Source organism: Apis dorsata, unplaced genomic scaffold, assembly GCF_000469605.1.
Source record: "Apis dorsata unplaced genomic scaffold, Apis dorsata 1.3 scaffold_157, whole genome shotgun sequence".
Classification (NCBI taxonomy): domain Eukaryota; kingdom Metazoa; phylum Arthropoda; class Insecta; order Hymenoptera; family Apidae; genus Apis; species Apis dorsata.
Genome location: NW_006263447.1, coordinates 245,632 through 258,806, shown reverse-complemented (window position 1 = coordinate 258,806; position 13,175 = coordinate 245,632). Strand labels below are relative to the sequence as shown.

The 13,175-nt window shown below is 34.1% G+C and overlaps 1 protein-coding gene across 6 annotated transcripts in view; it reads right to left on the bottom strand.

Annotated features, from left to right (window-relative positions):
* LOC102674737 (pikachurin) overlaps positions 1–13,175 on the bottom strand; it is a 187,890-nt gene that overhangs the window by 97,865 nt on the left and 76,850 nt on the right. For all 6 annotated transcript variants that reach the window (XR_421428.2, XR_421429.2, XR_004150133.1 and 3 more), the window contains 2 exons: positions 7,011–7,258; positions 4,244–4,562 (listed from right to left, as the gene is read on the bottom strand). Coding sequence is in view for 2 of the 6 variants with exons in the window: in XM_006613585.2 (XP_006613648.1) it covers positions 4,244–4,562; positions 7,011–7,258 (567 nt within the window). In the remaining 4 variants the exon portion in view is untranslated. The remainder of the gene's footprint in view (positions 1–4,243; positions 4,563–7,010; positions 7,259–13,175) is intronic.

Below are 13,175 nucleotides of genomic sequence, written 5' to 3'. Positions count from 1 at the left end.
GTAAAAAAAAAAAAAAAAAAAAATTGTGGAACGGGTTTTTTAACCACTTGAGAGGGGAAAAAATGTGAAATTTTTTTTTGAATATCACTCATGATTTTATCGTTACAGTTCTACAGAACAATATCACGAAAAAATCGTATAAAACATTATTCGAAACGGAAACTTCACTAAAATTAATAAAAACATTTTTGTTTTGAGTAATGCTTCATTCAACTATTACTCTATTATCAAAAAAATAAAATAATAAAATAAAAATTCTATACAAAGAAGAAAGAAACAATTCAAATTCTGCATGATTTATACCTTTGTGGAAACAAAGAAAAGAAATTAGAAATGAAAAAATTAAAGATCAAAAATCAGATAAGAAATATAAAATTCCATATCGATACGAATTTAATAATATAAATTATAAGAATAAAAGATACTCTAGATGTATCGATTAAACCATACGTCATTAAGAAAAAAAACATTTCCACGCTCGATATAAACGGCAGGAAAACTCACAAATCTTCATACGGTGACGATAGCCGTTAGTTCGTCAGCTTATCGATCGTCATTGCTGAGAAATTGTGCCTCTGGCGGTTCCAAAGAGCCGATAAATAAATCTCGTTTGACGTGATTCACAGTGAACATCAAGACTATTCCTGTACATGTCCCACAAAAATATATATATATATTTTAAACTATTATTCTTTTCGTTGAAAAAATATCACAAAAATCATAAAAGATTTGGTCGTATATTCTACAGAATGAATGACAGAGTGGTTTAAAAAATTATTCATAATTATAAAAGAAAATGTTAAGGATGAAAGTCGTACGATATAAGAAAGAGTTGTAACTCGATACTTTTATTTCCTTTTGTAAATATATTTTCATAAAGAGCATATGAACTTTATCTTTCTAAATGGAATCAAAAGAATTTTTTTTAACACGATTTATTAAATCAATATATTACAAAATAAAGAAAACCAACTTATTTATAGAGGAAATACAGAGAGACGAAGGAAATCAAGAGATATTCAAGTAAAAATATAAAAACAAGTTAATCTTTCTTACGTTAACTATGATTTAATTTCAAAAACGAACGTCCTCTATATCTTCATCCACCTGACAAAATTACATAACATCAATTTACATCTCTCTTCCGTACAAAATATTTTTTCCTCGATATATTTACAATTATTACAATTTTATTTTATTACAGTTCATTCGTGCATTTGTTTCGAATAATGGATTCGGGAAAAACACAAATTGAAGATCGAATCGAGGGATCATCTGCTTATATTGGCGGGTTGTTCCGGGTCAGAGAGAATGGCAAGAATTCGCTCACCTCTCCTCATCGATTATCGTGCTTTCAAGCTTCATCCGGCTTTCGCCCGACTTCGCCGATACGTTCTCCTTCGTTTATCTCGTTGCTTGGCGATAATCGTCGCGGAAAATAAATAAATGATAAGCAAACTAGGATTCATTGGAAATTCAACGGGCCATTTGTTTCAACGATAAATTGTTCGGTGATCAATATCCAGGTGATATTCGTTATTAATACAAAGGAAAATTTTGGCAAGAATAATACATTGAAATTTTTAATCATTTTTTTTTTAATTATATTTAAATTTTTTAATATTTTTTTACAACGTGTATCGAATCGAGAAATGATTAAACAATAGAAATAAGGATTTTCGAATTATCCCTCCTTTGAAATATCTTTATTTCGTTTTTGTTCTTTGTTTAAAAACTTTGATGAAAGTTTTGTCGATTTATTATGTTCCTCTTTTCATTTGCTCGAGACGATAAATCAATAAACGGTTTAAATTTTTTTTTTTTACTATTTTCCTCCCTCCTCTCTTCTAAAAATTTCTATGCAAACGTATAAATTTATACGTACATGATCCTATCTAGGAATCTGCATTGCCATTTATTTATAGTCAGCATGAAAAATAAAAGTGCATATATTGGACGGGATAACGATGTTCGATGAAATAAAACTGTTTATCACGGTATCGATGCGATGCTAGAATCCGCGACCAATCGTGGACTTTCCACCGGAATTGAGGGGGAGAAAAATTAGTTGTATCTCGGCAAAAGCAAAAATATTATTCGCTATGATATTCGATATTTTTTTTTTTTTTTTTTTTTTTTTCCCGGAAAAAAAAAAAATTTTTTCCCTTTAAAAGAAACCCCCCGGGTTCCTTTCCCCGTTTACAAAAGAGTGGAAAACTTTTTTTTTTAGAAAAAAAAAAAAAAATCGAAAATCATAGGGAAAAAAATTTTTTCTTTTGCCGAGTTAAAAAAAATTTTTCCCCTTGGTATTTCAAATTTTTTTTTTTTTTTTTTTTTTTTCTCGTAAAAGCAAAGTCTATCGATCGTTCGTAAAGCTGGAATCGACACGCGGCGATTCGTTATAAAGGAAGAATAATTTGGGTAAAGTTTGTCGTACGTTTCTCGTAAATCAAATCAATTTTAACGAAGAAATCGCTGGATTAAATCTCGTTCATAAATTTCGATGAATTATTGCCAATCGAAATGTATTGCCTGTGAAAACGGAATCGACATTTCCAGAATAAAAGAATTTAAGATGTAAAATTATAGTTAAACATTTTTTCTTTTTATTATCGAGCAACATTTTCCATTTAAAACGAAAGATATGAATTTTTATGAATAATTGTTATTAACAGATTAGACCTATAATCATGATCGAGGAAAAAAGAAAATTTTCAATTATTAATTCTGAAAAATTTGTATTCACGAATTCAAGTCAACAATTTTCAACAATTTTCACCGAAAATAATTCGATACACGCCATTACGTATAAAAATCAAAGAAAAATCACTATTTCTCCAATCGGATACCTCATCGATATACTACACATAAAAATTCCAAGAAATAAAAAAAAAAATCACTACATCTTCAACCTGCTAAAGCACTCCAATCCAAATAAACTGCAATCAATTTAAAATTGCGAAAAAGGAAAGAGTAAAAAATCGAATAAAAATAGAATTAAACCCTCATAACATTAACGAGATGCGAATAATTTCATCGAAAATCCAGCCAACGAATTTCCACGAAAAATAAAAGAAATTCAAAGAAGGAAACGAAAAACCACTATTTCCTCGATCATCGAAACCCTTCGATCTACTCACAAAAGAGGAAAGAAGAGAGAGAAAAAATCGAATTAAATCGCTACGTCAATCAAAATACGAGTGATTTCTGAAAAAAAAAAAACAGAAAAATATTACAATTTCAAATTCCCAGAGCAGCAGAGGGAAGGTATTCACTTAGAAAATCGTTTTTAACGATCATCTCTCGGATCGGCGCGGAGGGGCGTTAGAACAAAGTTAAACGTCGAGGAAGGGAAGGTGTAATTGCGTTACCATGGTGGAACACTAATTGCACGATGGTCCCTGCCTGAATCGAATTGTGTCATCCGTACTGTACTGATACCGGCTAGTAATGGGTCTAAGATCAAAGTGTTGTGACGAACCCCAGTGGCCCAATGAACTGAATTTCCAATTCGCGTGCAAACAGGAAACTGGTTACATCCCCTTCCCCTAATTATCCGCCTCCTGAATCTGTGAGATCGACAACGGTTTCTTAACAACCTCGATAATTTTATATTAAAAGCGATACGAGAAAGATCCAACACGATATCACACTTCTCTGTCGAGAAATTTAAACTTAATTCATCACGAAAGAAGAAGATATATAATTATCATAGGCGAGTGCCAATACTTAAAAAAAGAAAGAAAAATGTTGACTGGACAGTGAAAAGAATAAATAAAAATGTACGAGTTTATGAATGAATATATTTAATTATACGTGATTGCGTATTTACAAAACATTTGAAGTATGTGTATGGAAGAAAAACAAATAGACACCAACTATGAAATAATGATGTTGCTGGCAACATTCGATAATAAAACCACATATAAAATTTCAGTGAACTTTCTCAGTGAACTCTATCTAGATACGATTAGTCTGCAATCCCTTCACGCGGCATCTGGCAAAAAGATCCAGCCGAATAATCAAACTACTGGCCCTACGAGCTCGAGATCGTGAAGGGTCGATCGATCTCTCGTGCGTCGCGCGCCGATGAATCTCGAGAGAGTCTCGAAGAACATTGGCTCCCGTCCAAAGGAGCGTCCAAACCCTCGACCAACTTACTCCACCCTCATCCTCGAACGCACGAAAAACACGAGGAAGACACGCGAGCTATATTATAACGAAATTGAGAAATATCACTCACCGAGCTGGCATCGATCGCCACCCCTTCCCAGGGGGCATTGACACCGTTGCCTGAAGGACCCTTGCTTCCGTCTCGGTGCGACGTCGTTCCCTTCGAGATCCATGGCCATCGAGGCGTCGCCCCCCGTCTCGTCGTCCGCGTCGTCGTCGTCGTCGTCGTCGTCATCGTCGTCGTCGTCGTCGTCGATCAGATCGACGTCGTCGCCGTGGCTCTGCTCGATGTAACAGTTTCCGGCTGGGCCACAGTCTAACGAGCACGCTGGCTCCGTGCTCACTATGCTCTCCATCGTGGAAGGCAGTTTTTGTTCCAAATTGGGGCCCTGGATGAAACGTTTTAGAATAGAATAATTTTGCTTTTCGAGGAGATTCTTGGGAAATTAAGGTTTATTTTTTTTTTTTTTTTTTGGTGATTGTAGATTTGAGGATAAAATAGTTGTTTTTTCTTTTTTAATTTTAATAGAATTTTAGAGAGAGGAATAGGAGAGGATTTTAGAAGGGAAGGTTTTTCTTTAATCTTGGTATAACTTTGGAAAAAGTTAAAACTGAAACTGTTTTCTTTTATTGATGTAGATAGAACAGAAGAGAGAGGAGAATTGTCTTTCCTGGTACTAGTTTCCGTTCTGTTTTTAATATTAGGATATACTATAACTTTGAAAGAAGTTAAAATAGAAAGTTATTGATATATCTCCTATTGTATCTTCCTTTCTAAGAGAAAGAAATAAGAAAGCAACGTTTTAACGTGGCTTTCAGTATCAAGGAAAGAAAATTGTTTTTCCTGCTAATGTAAATTTGAAAGGAAATATGGAAGAAAGCTTAGATATATTTTTATCTTTGGGATCAAAGAAAAAGAGAAATCAATTCTTTGATGTTGATATAACTTTGAAAGAGAAGGAAACGTCAAATTATTTTCAACGGTGTTACCGTTGTATTTCTTCTAGAAGAGAAATAGAAAGAGGAAATTATTTGGTGCTGTTGGTGCAGATTTGAAAGAAAATATAGCAAGTTTTTTCCCCCCATTGTTAGTATAGTCGAGAGAAAATTCGAGAGATGGCAGAAATGGAGCAGGAACTGATTTTTCGAAGGACCTGTTGCACGTTTTTATCCGGAAGATCAGGCTAGACGAAGTCCGGATTGCATGGAAACGAGCACAGCTTTTTTTTTTTCTAAAACAATCCTATTTCTTTTTTTTTTTTTTTCCATTTTTGACGAGTGAAAATGAGATTAGATAGAATAGCGAATAGATAGAAACGTGAGCATAAAATATGATTTAAGCGATTTTTTTTTAGGAAAAAAACATCAAATCTTATCTTAATTCTTTAATTTTTAAGAAAGAAATATATTTTCTATTTTTCTTTGAATTTTAATTGCCACGTGCGATGCAATAATACAATTTCAAATAAAAAAAATTGGAAGAAATTGGTATAGATAAATAAATAAAAAAGGATTCGACAAGTTCGCTCGAATATATTTCACTAGAAGCTATTTTAAATATTGGAATTGAAAATGATTCATCGAGCGTTCTAATTTCCCGAAATTTCACGAATCCATATATTCGACTAACCAAACGTGACTGACCTATTTAACTTTACATAAATATTTCATTTATATTTAAAGATATTTATACTTGCTTCTACATACATATATATATATATATATATCTTATTTTCGATTAAGATATATCATTTTTCAAAAATTTCTAATTTCACCTAGAACAGAGTTTTTTATTATTCTTCTATCCAGCTTACAAAGCTTAAACGAACAAAAATAGTAATCTAATTCTCAATTGTGTTATAAGAGAGATTAAAATCTTTATACGGTTCCATATTAAAAATTCGATCGAAGAATAATATTATGCTCTTTCCGTTCCATCTATTTTTTTTAATATTATTCGTAATCCAAAAATCAATAAGAATTCTTATATTGAACAATGAGTAGCGAATTTTCAGAATTTCTAGAGAATTGTATTCATTGAGACGCGAGTTAAGATCGAGATCGAGCAATCCGGCAAATAATTGTATAACAATTTTCCAATTATCTCTCTTAATCCTTAAACCATAAGATATTTCACGTTTATAGAGGAAAGAAAGAGTACGAAACGAAAAGGAAGAAGAAAGGACAAGCGACTGGGAAAGAATAAGAAAAAAGAAATAGAGAGAAAAGAGATATGGATGGAATGACAAACAACTCGTGAAATTGCGTTGCTTCCGGATAAATCGATGGCTCTTGGATCGATCATTCGAGATAGATGCAAAGAAATCCGGCCTTTTTTTTTTTGTAAAAAAAAAAAAGAGAAAGAAAAATAGCTTTGAGCATTTTTGAGACGAAAACAATTTTTTCCTATGTATCGCGATTTATAATTCGTGAAACAGAGAGTTCGATTTATAAACTAGAAGCGTACAAGAAGTGAAAAATAGAACAAGTTTTTATATACAATATGTTAAATTTGAAAACGTTATTATTTTCCAATGATAATATTTATTATTTCAATGTTCGAAATATAAAATTTTATCATTCTTTTCAATCGAAGAGATTGATAAAATTTTCCCACTCCTCAATGTAATTAATTTATATATCGAATTCTAAAGAACATTTTACTTAATTAAATACAATATCGGTACTCTTTAATCGATCTGCATTCATCAATATTCATCAATTCGTTCTATTAATTAATTTATCATTTGTTAAAATCGAATTCTCGAAATTACATCGAACTGCATTTTCTTTTTTGTTCGTTTAATACTGAAAATGGAGAATTTTATTATACACACTTGAGACGTGGCTCGTAGTTCGACTCGATCGACGGGTGGGCTAGTTTCCTCGATAATTTTGCTGGTGGAATTCGTGGTGGAATTTTCTGGCGGGGGATCCAAGTGTATCGTGAACGATGCACCGCGCATATAAAGGATGTCCTCGACGGCATCTTCATCGTCGTCCGTGTCTTTGTTTAATTCGTCGTTCTCCACGTCTTCCACCAATTCGCCGAGCTCGCCTGTCGACGGCGATGTCGAATTCAGCTCTGGAACAAAATATCATTCTAAAGAAAACCCATGTCCTCTGACAATTTTTCTGCAAAATATATGTAATATATAATTTAAAAAGATCATCAAATAAGTTTAATCCGCTTCAAGAATTACTGGCAAAGTGAATATCAAGTGGTACACCTTTGATCTTCGTTCAAAAAACAAACGGAATATCAATAATTTTTTTCTTCGACATCTAATAACATAATCTCCTAATTAAACGAAACAGTCTGTAATGTGATTCTTTTCCTTCCTCAGAATGTCTAAAGATCCATGAAAACGAAGAATATCGGAGGAAAGAAATTAAAAGTGGAAAAAAAAGGTTCGAAGAAAAGGTAAAAGGAAGAAGATAGAAAAACTCGATAAGATATTTCGAGCGTCTTGCTCTTTCCGTGGAAAAGAATATTTCGTTCTTCCCAATTTAATTAAGTTAATTTCTGTTGATCTTAAAGACTAATTTACACACCCTTCGATTCGTAAATAACCAATCAAATTCATTCGCAGGTCTATGCTGGCTCAATATGCAAAGTGGCGAATTTCTGGCCCTCCAATTTTCACAGTTGGCCAAGAATAAACAAGCGAATAGATCGAGTGATTAAATTTTTTGTCAATCGCTAAATAATACGAGAGAGAAAAAGTTAAAAAAAAAAGAAGAAATGTTGAAATATCGATTTACGTGATAGTTAATTAATTGACATGGAAACAAAATTGATGTTATACGGTTATAGTTATTTATTATTGGAAATCAATGGATTTTATTTTTGTGTATCTTTAACGATACATCTTGGATACAAATAAAACGATTTTCCTTCGAAATTATTTCGAGTGACGATTAATTCGATATTCGATCACCTCTTCGAAGGAAGAAGGTATTAAATTCTCGGCTTAAATTCGAAAAGTCCTTCGCTATCCTCGAAGATTACGAGGATTAAAACGGCAATGAGCCGATCTCTTCAACACAAAATTATTATTAAAATCAAAGGTTGCATCCATGCCAAAAGAGGAAGAGAACGAAAGAGAGAGAGAGAGAGAGAGAGAGATAAGCTTATTAAATTTTAAGTGGTCGGATTAACGGCGTGTCCTCGCCCCTTTTTGCGAACAATCCTGGATAACCGTCTATATTGTGCATGATAAATCGAGGGAAAAATCACGGAACAAGGGTCCACCCCTTTGAGAAGAAAGGGGGAAGGGCTCGAGGACTGTTCTAGCCACCGAAGCACAGCGGCAATTAAGCACTAATTGCTACAATCGTCCTCGAATAATCGTCTCGAAAAGAATCATTCCAAAGACCGCTCTCGACTCGTCGAAATCACTGGGATCCCCTCGATTGGCTTGGCGATCGAGCCGATTTGCACGGAGAGGGGAGAACAACGAATTGTTCCAAGGATAGAAAGAATTTTATTATCTTGCTGGTGATAGTGAAACGAGAGGATATTTTTCTCCACGCTTGATGAGAGTTTTTTATCGAATAATAAAAGAGGACACACTTCGAATTCACACCTCGATTTTCCTTAGTATTGAATGATTATCGATAAAATTACGAGTTATATAAATTCTGAATTCTGCCAGCATACATAACTAATAACATTTATTAGAATATTAGAAAAATAAACGATTAAATAATTCTTAAGCTTCCCCCAAAAACAGCGATTTAAAAGAAAGGAAAGGAACGCACGATCGAAACAATTTAAATAGATACCTGCTGGGTCCAAGAAATAAAAAAAATAATAATAATTATCTTGTTGAATCTTCTCAACCTCTAACGGAATCTTCCTAATGAATTTAATTTCATCAGGAGATGAAAAATTCTTCTAATAATTCCCTCCTCCTTGCCTCGAGGATAAGAGATTAAAGCCATAAAACAAAAGACGAGAGAGGCTAGGGTGCAGTATCCGTTGAAGCGATTCCAAGATCCACGCCCATCTACAAGTCTCCTACAATTAGTTCGCCAATTCAGAAACAGCCCGAAACTACCCCCGCAAACTACCCTCTTCCGTCCAACCACCGAAATGTGTCGTGTCCAATTCGATTTTGATTCGCTTCCGGGGCAAGCTTTGAGTTTGCTATCAGAGGAGTCCCGGGATGTTTAACGAAACGCGTTTTAATTTCGATAAATAAAACGTTGAATCAATGAGAATCGCATTGTTCATCTTAATTAAAACGGATTGTCATTTTTCAATTTGCAACAGCCCCATTCTACCGGAATTTATTTGCTCTATTATTCTTGCTCGAGAACGTGACCATTTGATGAAATGTAATGGAAAAGAAAAAAGGGAAAGGGAAAGGAAAGGGAAAGAAAAGGAAAGAGAGAAGATAGGAAAGGGAACGAAAAAGAAGTTGACGCGAAAGTTTTATCTTCCTGGTTGAAATCGATTTTATCGAGTTTCTGTGCCTCGTAAATGAGAAATTCATCGAAACGATATGGAGATAATATATGTTACATTGTATATAATATATTTTCGTAAGTGAAGGGATTTAACGTATTAATGGCGTTGATAATTCATTTTGAAAAATGAAATGAATTAAATTTAAATTCGTTCCTCTCGTTCGAGGATGATAATTCAAGGATTTATCACACGATCGATAAATTTTAACTTTTGGCAAATATAATAAAAAATAGGTTCAAATAATTTTCTCTATTTCTTGAAACGGATTTTGATTGAACTTGGAAAATTTTTTCGCAGATTATTTACACGAAAAATCAAAGTTTCATTCATTTGATCGTAATCGATTAAATATGTTCAATGTATAACGAATGAAGAACGAATTAAAAATTGATTTAGAAAGATTATTAAATTATTTTAAAATTAACAAATTAAGGACAAATATGCTATACCAATTTAAGGATACAAACATCTTATTTAAAATCGTTTCCTTCGATGATATATACGCTCGTTTCGCGCGCAAGAAAGATAGAGCAGAAAGAAGAAACGAATGATCTCGATTAAATGCTCCCCTCTCGGGAGCATTTAACTCTCTTAAATGGAAATTTTCCGTCGATATTGTTTCCACTGGACAACAATGTCTCGTGGAAACAAAGGAAGGTAGAACAGCTCGAATCTACAACGAGGAGGAACAAAGTCTGACAGGAATTCTCCAACTTTCAAAATGGTGTTATCGACTGCGAGGAATTAAGGATAATTCTCTTCTGTCCCGAATTGCCGCCAAAGCATAGGACGGGATGTTTCGCGTTATAAGAGCAAGTTGGAGGAGAGAAAGAGAGAGAGGTTCCTCTCCTCGAGATGGCGAAACTGCAGGGTTGTTCGAGTTAAAACTAACGCGATACGATGTGTACAAGTTCTATGGGAATCGGTTTTATTGGAAACTTCTGCTAAACGAGGTCGACGAAAATTGGATTCGTTTTTTATAGCTTAGATAATCGGGACGATAAAGGAAACAATCGGGATAAAATGGAATTGGAGTGTTAAGAGTGTTTTCGATATTTCAAGTTTGAAATTAAAAAAAAAATCGGGAATACAGAGTTCTCCGTTTTAAATTTGAATAATTCGTGAATTGAAAATTCACGTTCGATTGTTTCAAATCCAAAATTGGAAAATTGAAAAAAGTTTGACCAGGATGAAAAGATCGAAATTCGAAACTTGACAATTTAAAAATTCCTTGTTTCAAATTTATCAACTTTCATTAATTAAATCATTAATTAAAAAATTACAAGTTTAAAGAAGAATTTATAGAGCCCCATTCTTATCTTTCACTTACTTCCTTTTCAAAATTTTCTGAGATAAGACTCGTTTCTTTTATAGAACATACAAAAAAACACACAATTTCATATATATATACAAAAATATAATAAAGAATAAAAAAAGAAACTCTAAACATTATCACAAAACAGTGTTGAAATAGTCTGCTAGAACTTATAAAACACCCATGTTATCACGAGCGCAATAACCTTGGAAACGATTATCGGCTATCGTTGTCGACTTTTCTCGATATCCCGAGTGGAAAGTTCCATCGATGGTCAGACGCGTCGACGGATAAGTCGACTACGAGAGAGAGAGAGAGAAAGTCGAGTCGCGTTTCCCTCTCGCAGGAAAATCCTAGGAAGAAAGGGAGGGGGTGGAAAGTTTGTGATCCCAAAGTGGCAGCAGGGCGGGGCGAGTTTTCGACGATAATCTTTGGGGCGGTGAGGAACGTTCAGTCCAGCGTGTATAAGCTGACGTTTATTCGAGCGTGGCGCTAATCTGGCGGGTGCATTTAGTCGGCTCGTAAAATTTGCATGAATTTCAACAGCTTCTCTTCGAAGTGGTTGAGAAAGATGAAAACTCCTCCGCGATCCATTTTTATCTGGTTCCTTTTCATCCCACCCCGGTTTCAATGAGATACTCTTTCCCCTTTCAGATCACTGTTTTTAATAATCGACCTCTGGAATTTGAGAAATGTTATAAGATACAATTGGAGAATTTATGTATATATAACTCGGATCCCTGTTTTTCGAAGTGGAAGAGAGACAATTATATTTTATAGAAAAAAAGGATTAAACTCGATGGATAATTGACATGTTAATAATTCGCAAAGGGAATTCACATTTTCTCAATTTCTCGCTATTTAAAACGAGAGGCAGCCAAGGTTCGTTACAAGCTAGCTTTCCTTTTTTTTCGTCTCGAATATATCTTTCTCTTTCAGAGTGGCAAGGTTAATGCTTCAAGGCTGATCCGCATATAACCTGTCCGCAAACTTTCGCGAAACTACGTGGACGTGTTGGCTGAGTGACGTTTTTCATCACACTTTCAGACTGCTCCTTCGTCAAACGATCCTTGGCAAATTGAGAATTCAAGTCGAGAATTTTTTGTCATAATGCACCATTTCTTTTCATGCGGATACATCCTTCCCTATATTAATTAATTCTCCTGAGTAATATTCTTTGTAACAGTTCCAAGTACTATTCCTAATTTTTTTCTTCGATTTTATGAAAAAAAAAGAAAATAGCTGAAGATTTTAATATAAGAATCTTATGCTACGTATCCACGCAAACTATAGCCGTGTAACTATAGCTTTCCATCTCTTTCCCTCCCCTTTCTGCTTCTCCATCTTCCATTTAATCCAGGCAAACTCCACAGACAGTCTCGTCCCAAACCTTGAATGGCCACGCACTCCTTTTCGCACCCTAATCTCAAACATTCAGTACAAACATCCTTGTTTCATACTCCCAGCGCTCCAAACTTTACCACCCGCTCAGAATATTCGCACGAAATTTCCATTCCCATGACGATAACTTACAAAACTCCTCCTCTTCTTCCCTTCCTCCCCCTCTGCTTTCCATCAATTTCTATCATCTCTGTGTTTCTCCATCTTTCCATATCAATCACAGATTTTCCAAAGTACAAAGTTTAACATTTTTTTTTTTTCTTTCATTGCATCGATAGAATAATTTATACGAAATGAAAAGATTGATGGAACGTAGTATAATCTAATTAGAATTTCTTTTAATTTTCTTCGAATTTCGAAATTTATCTCCTCGTTCAACGTGTCCTCTTATATTATTTCCTATAAATAAAAATTTCTTTCTTCCATTTTCCAGTCCCAATTTTCAGTTATATAGGAGTTTTTAAACTTTGCATTTTACGTGCAGAGTTTTATTCTTTTTTAAATATCTCGCCACGGAAAATAAACGACCCCTTTTCACATCTTTATCTTTGTCCCGTTCAATTATCGCGGCACACATCATCTCGATACTTCACATTTAATTGAAACATTTACGAAACAGGCTTACGATAAATTTCCCTTGAACAGTTATATATTTCAAACGGGGGTAAACAGCGGATGGGCGCATTACTTATCTGCTAGATTTAGCGCGTTGCTCCAAAGGGAAATTTACAATTAAGCGAGGCGAGGTGAGAAAATAGGCGCGTGCTGTGCATCAACCGCGGATATAATTTACCATTATCACGGTTGTGG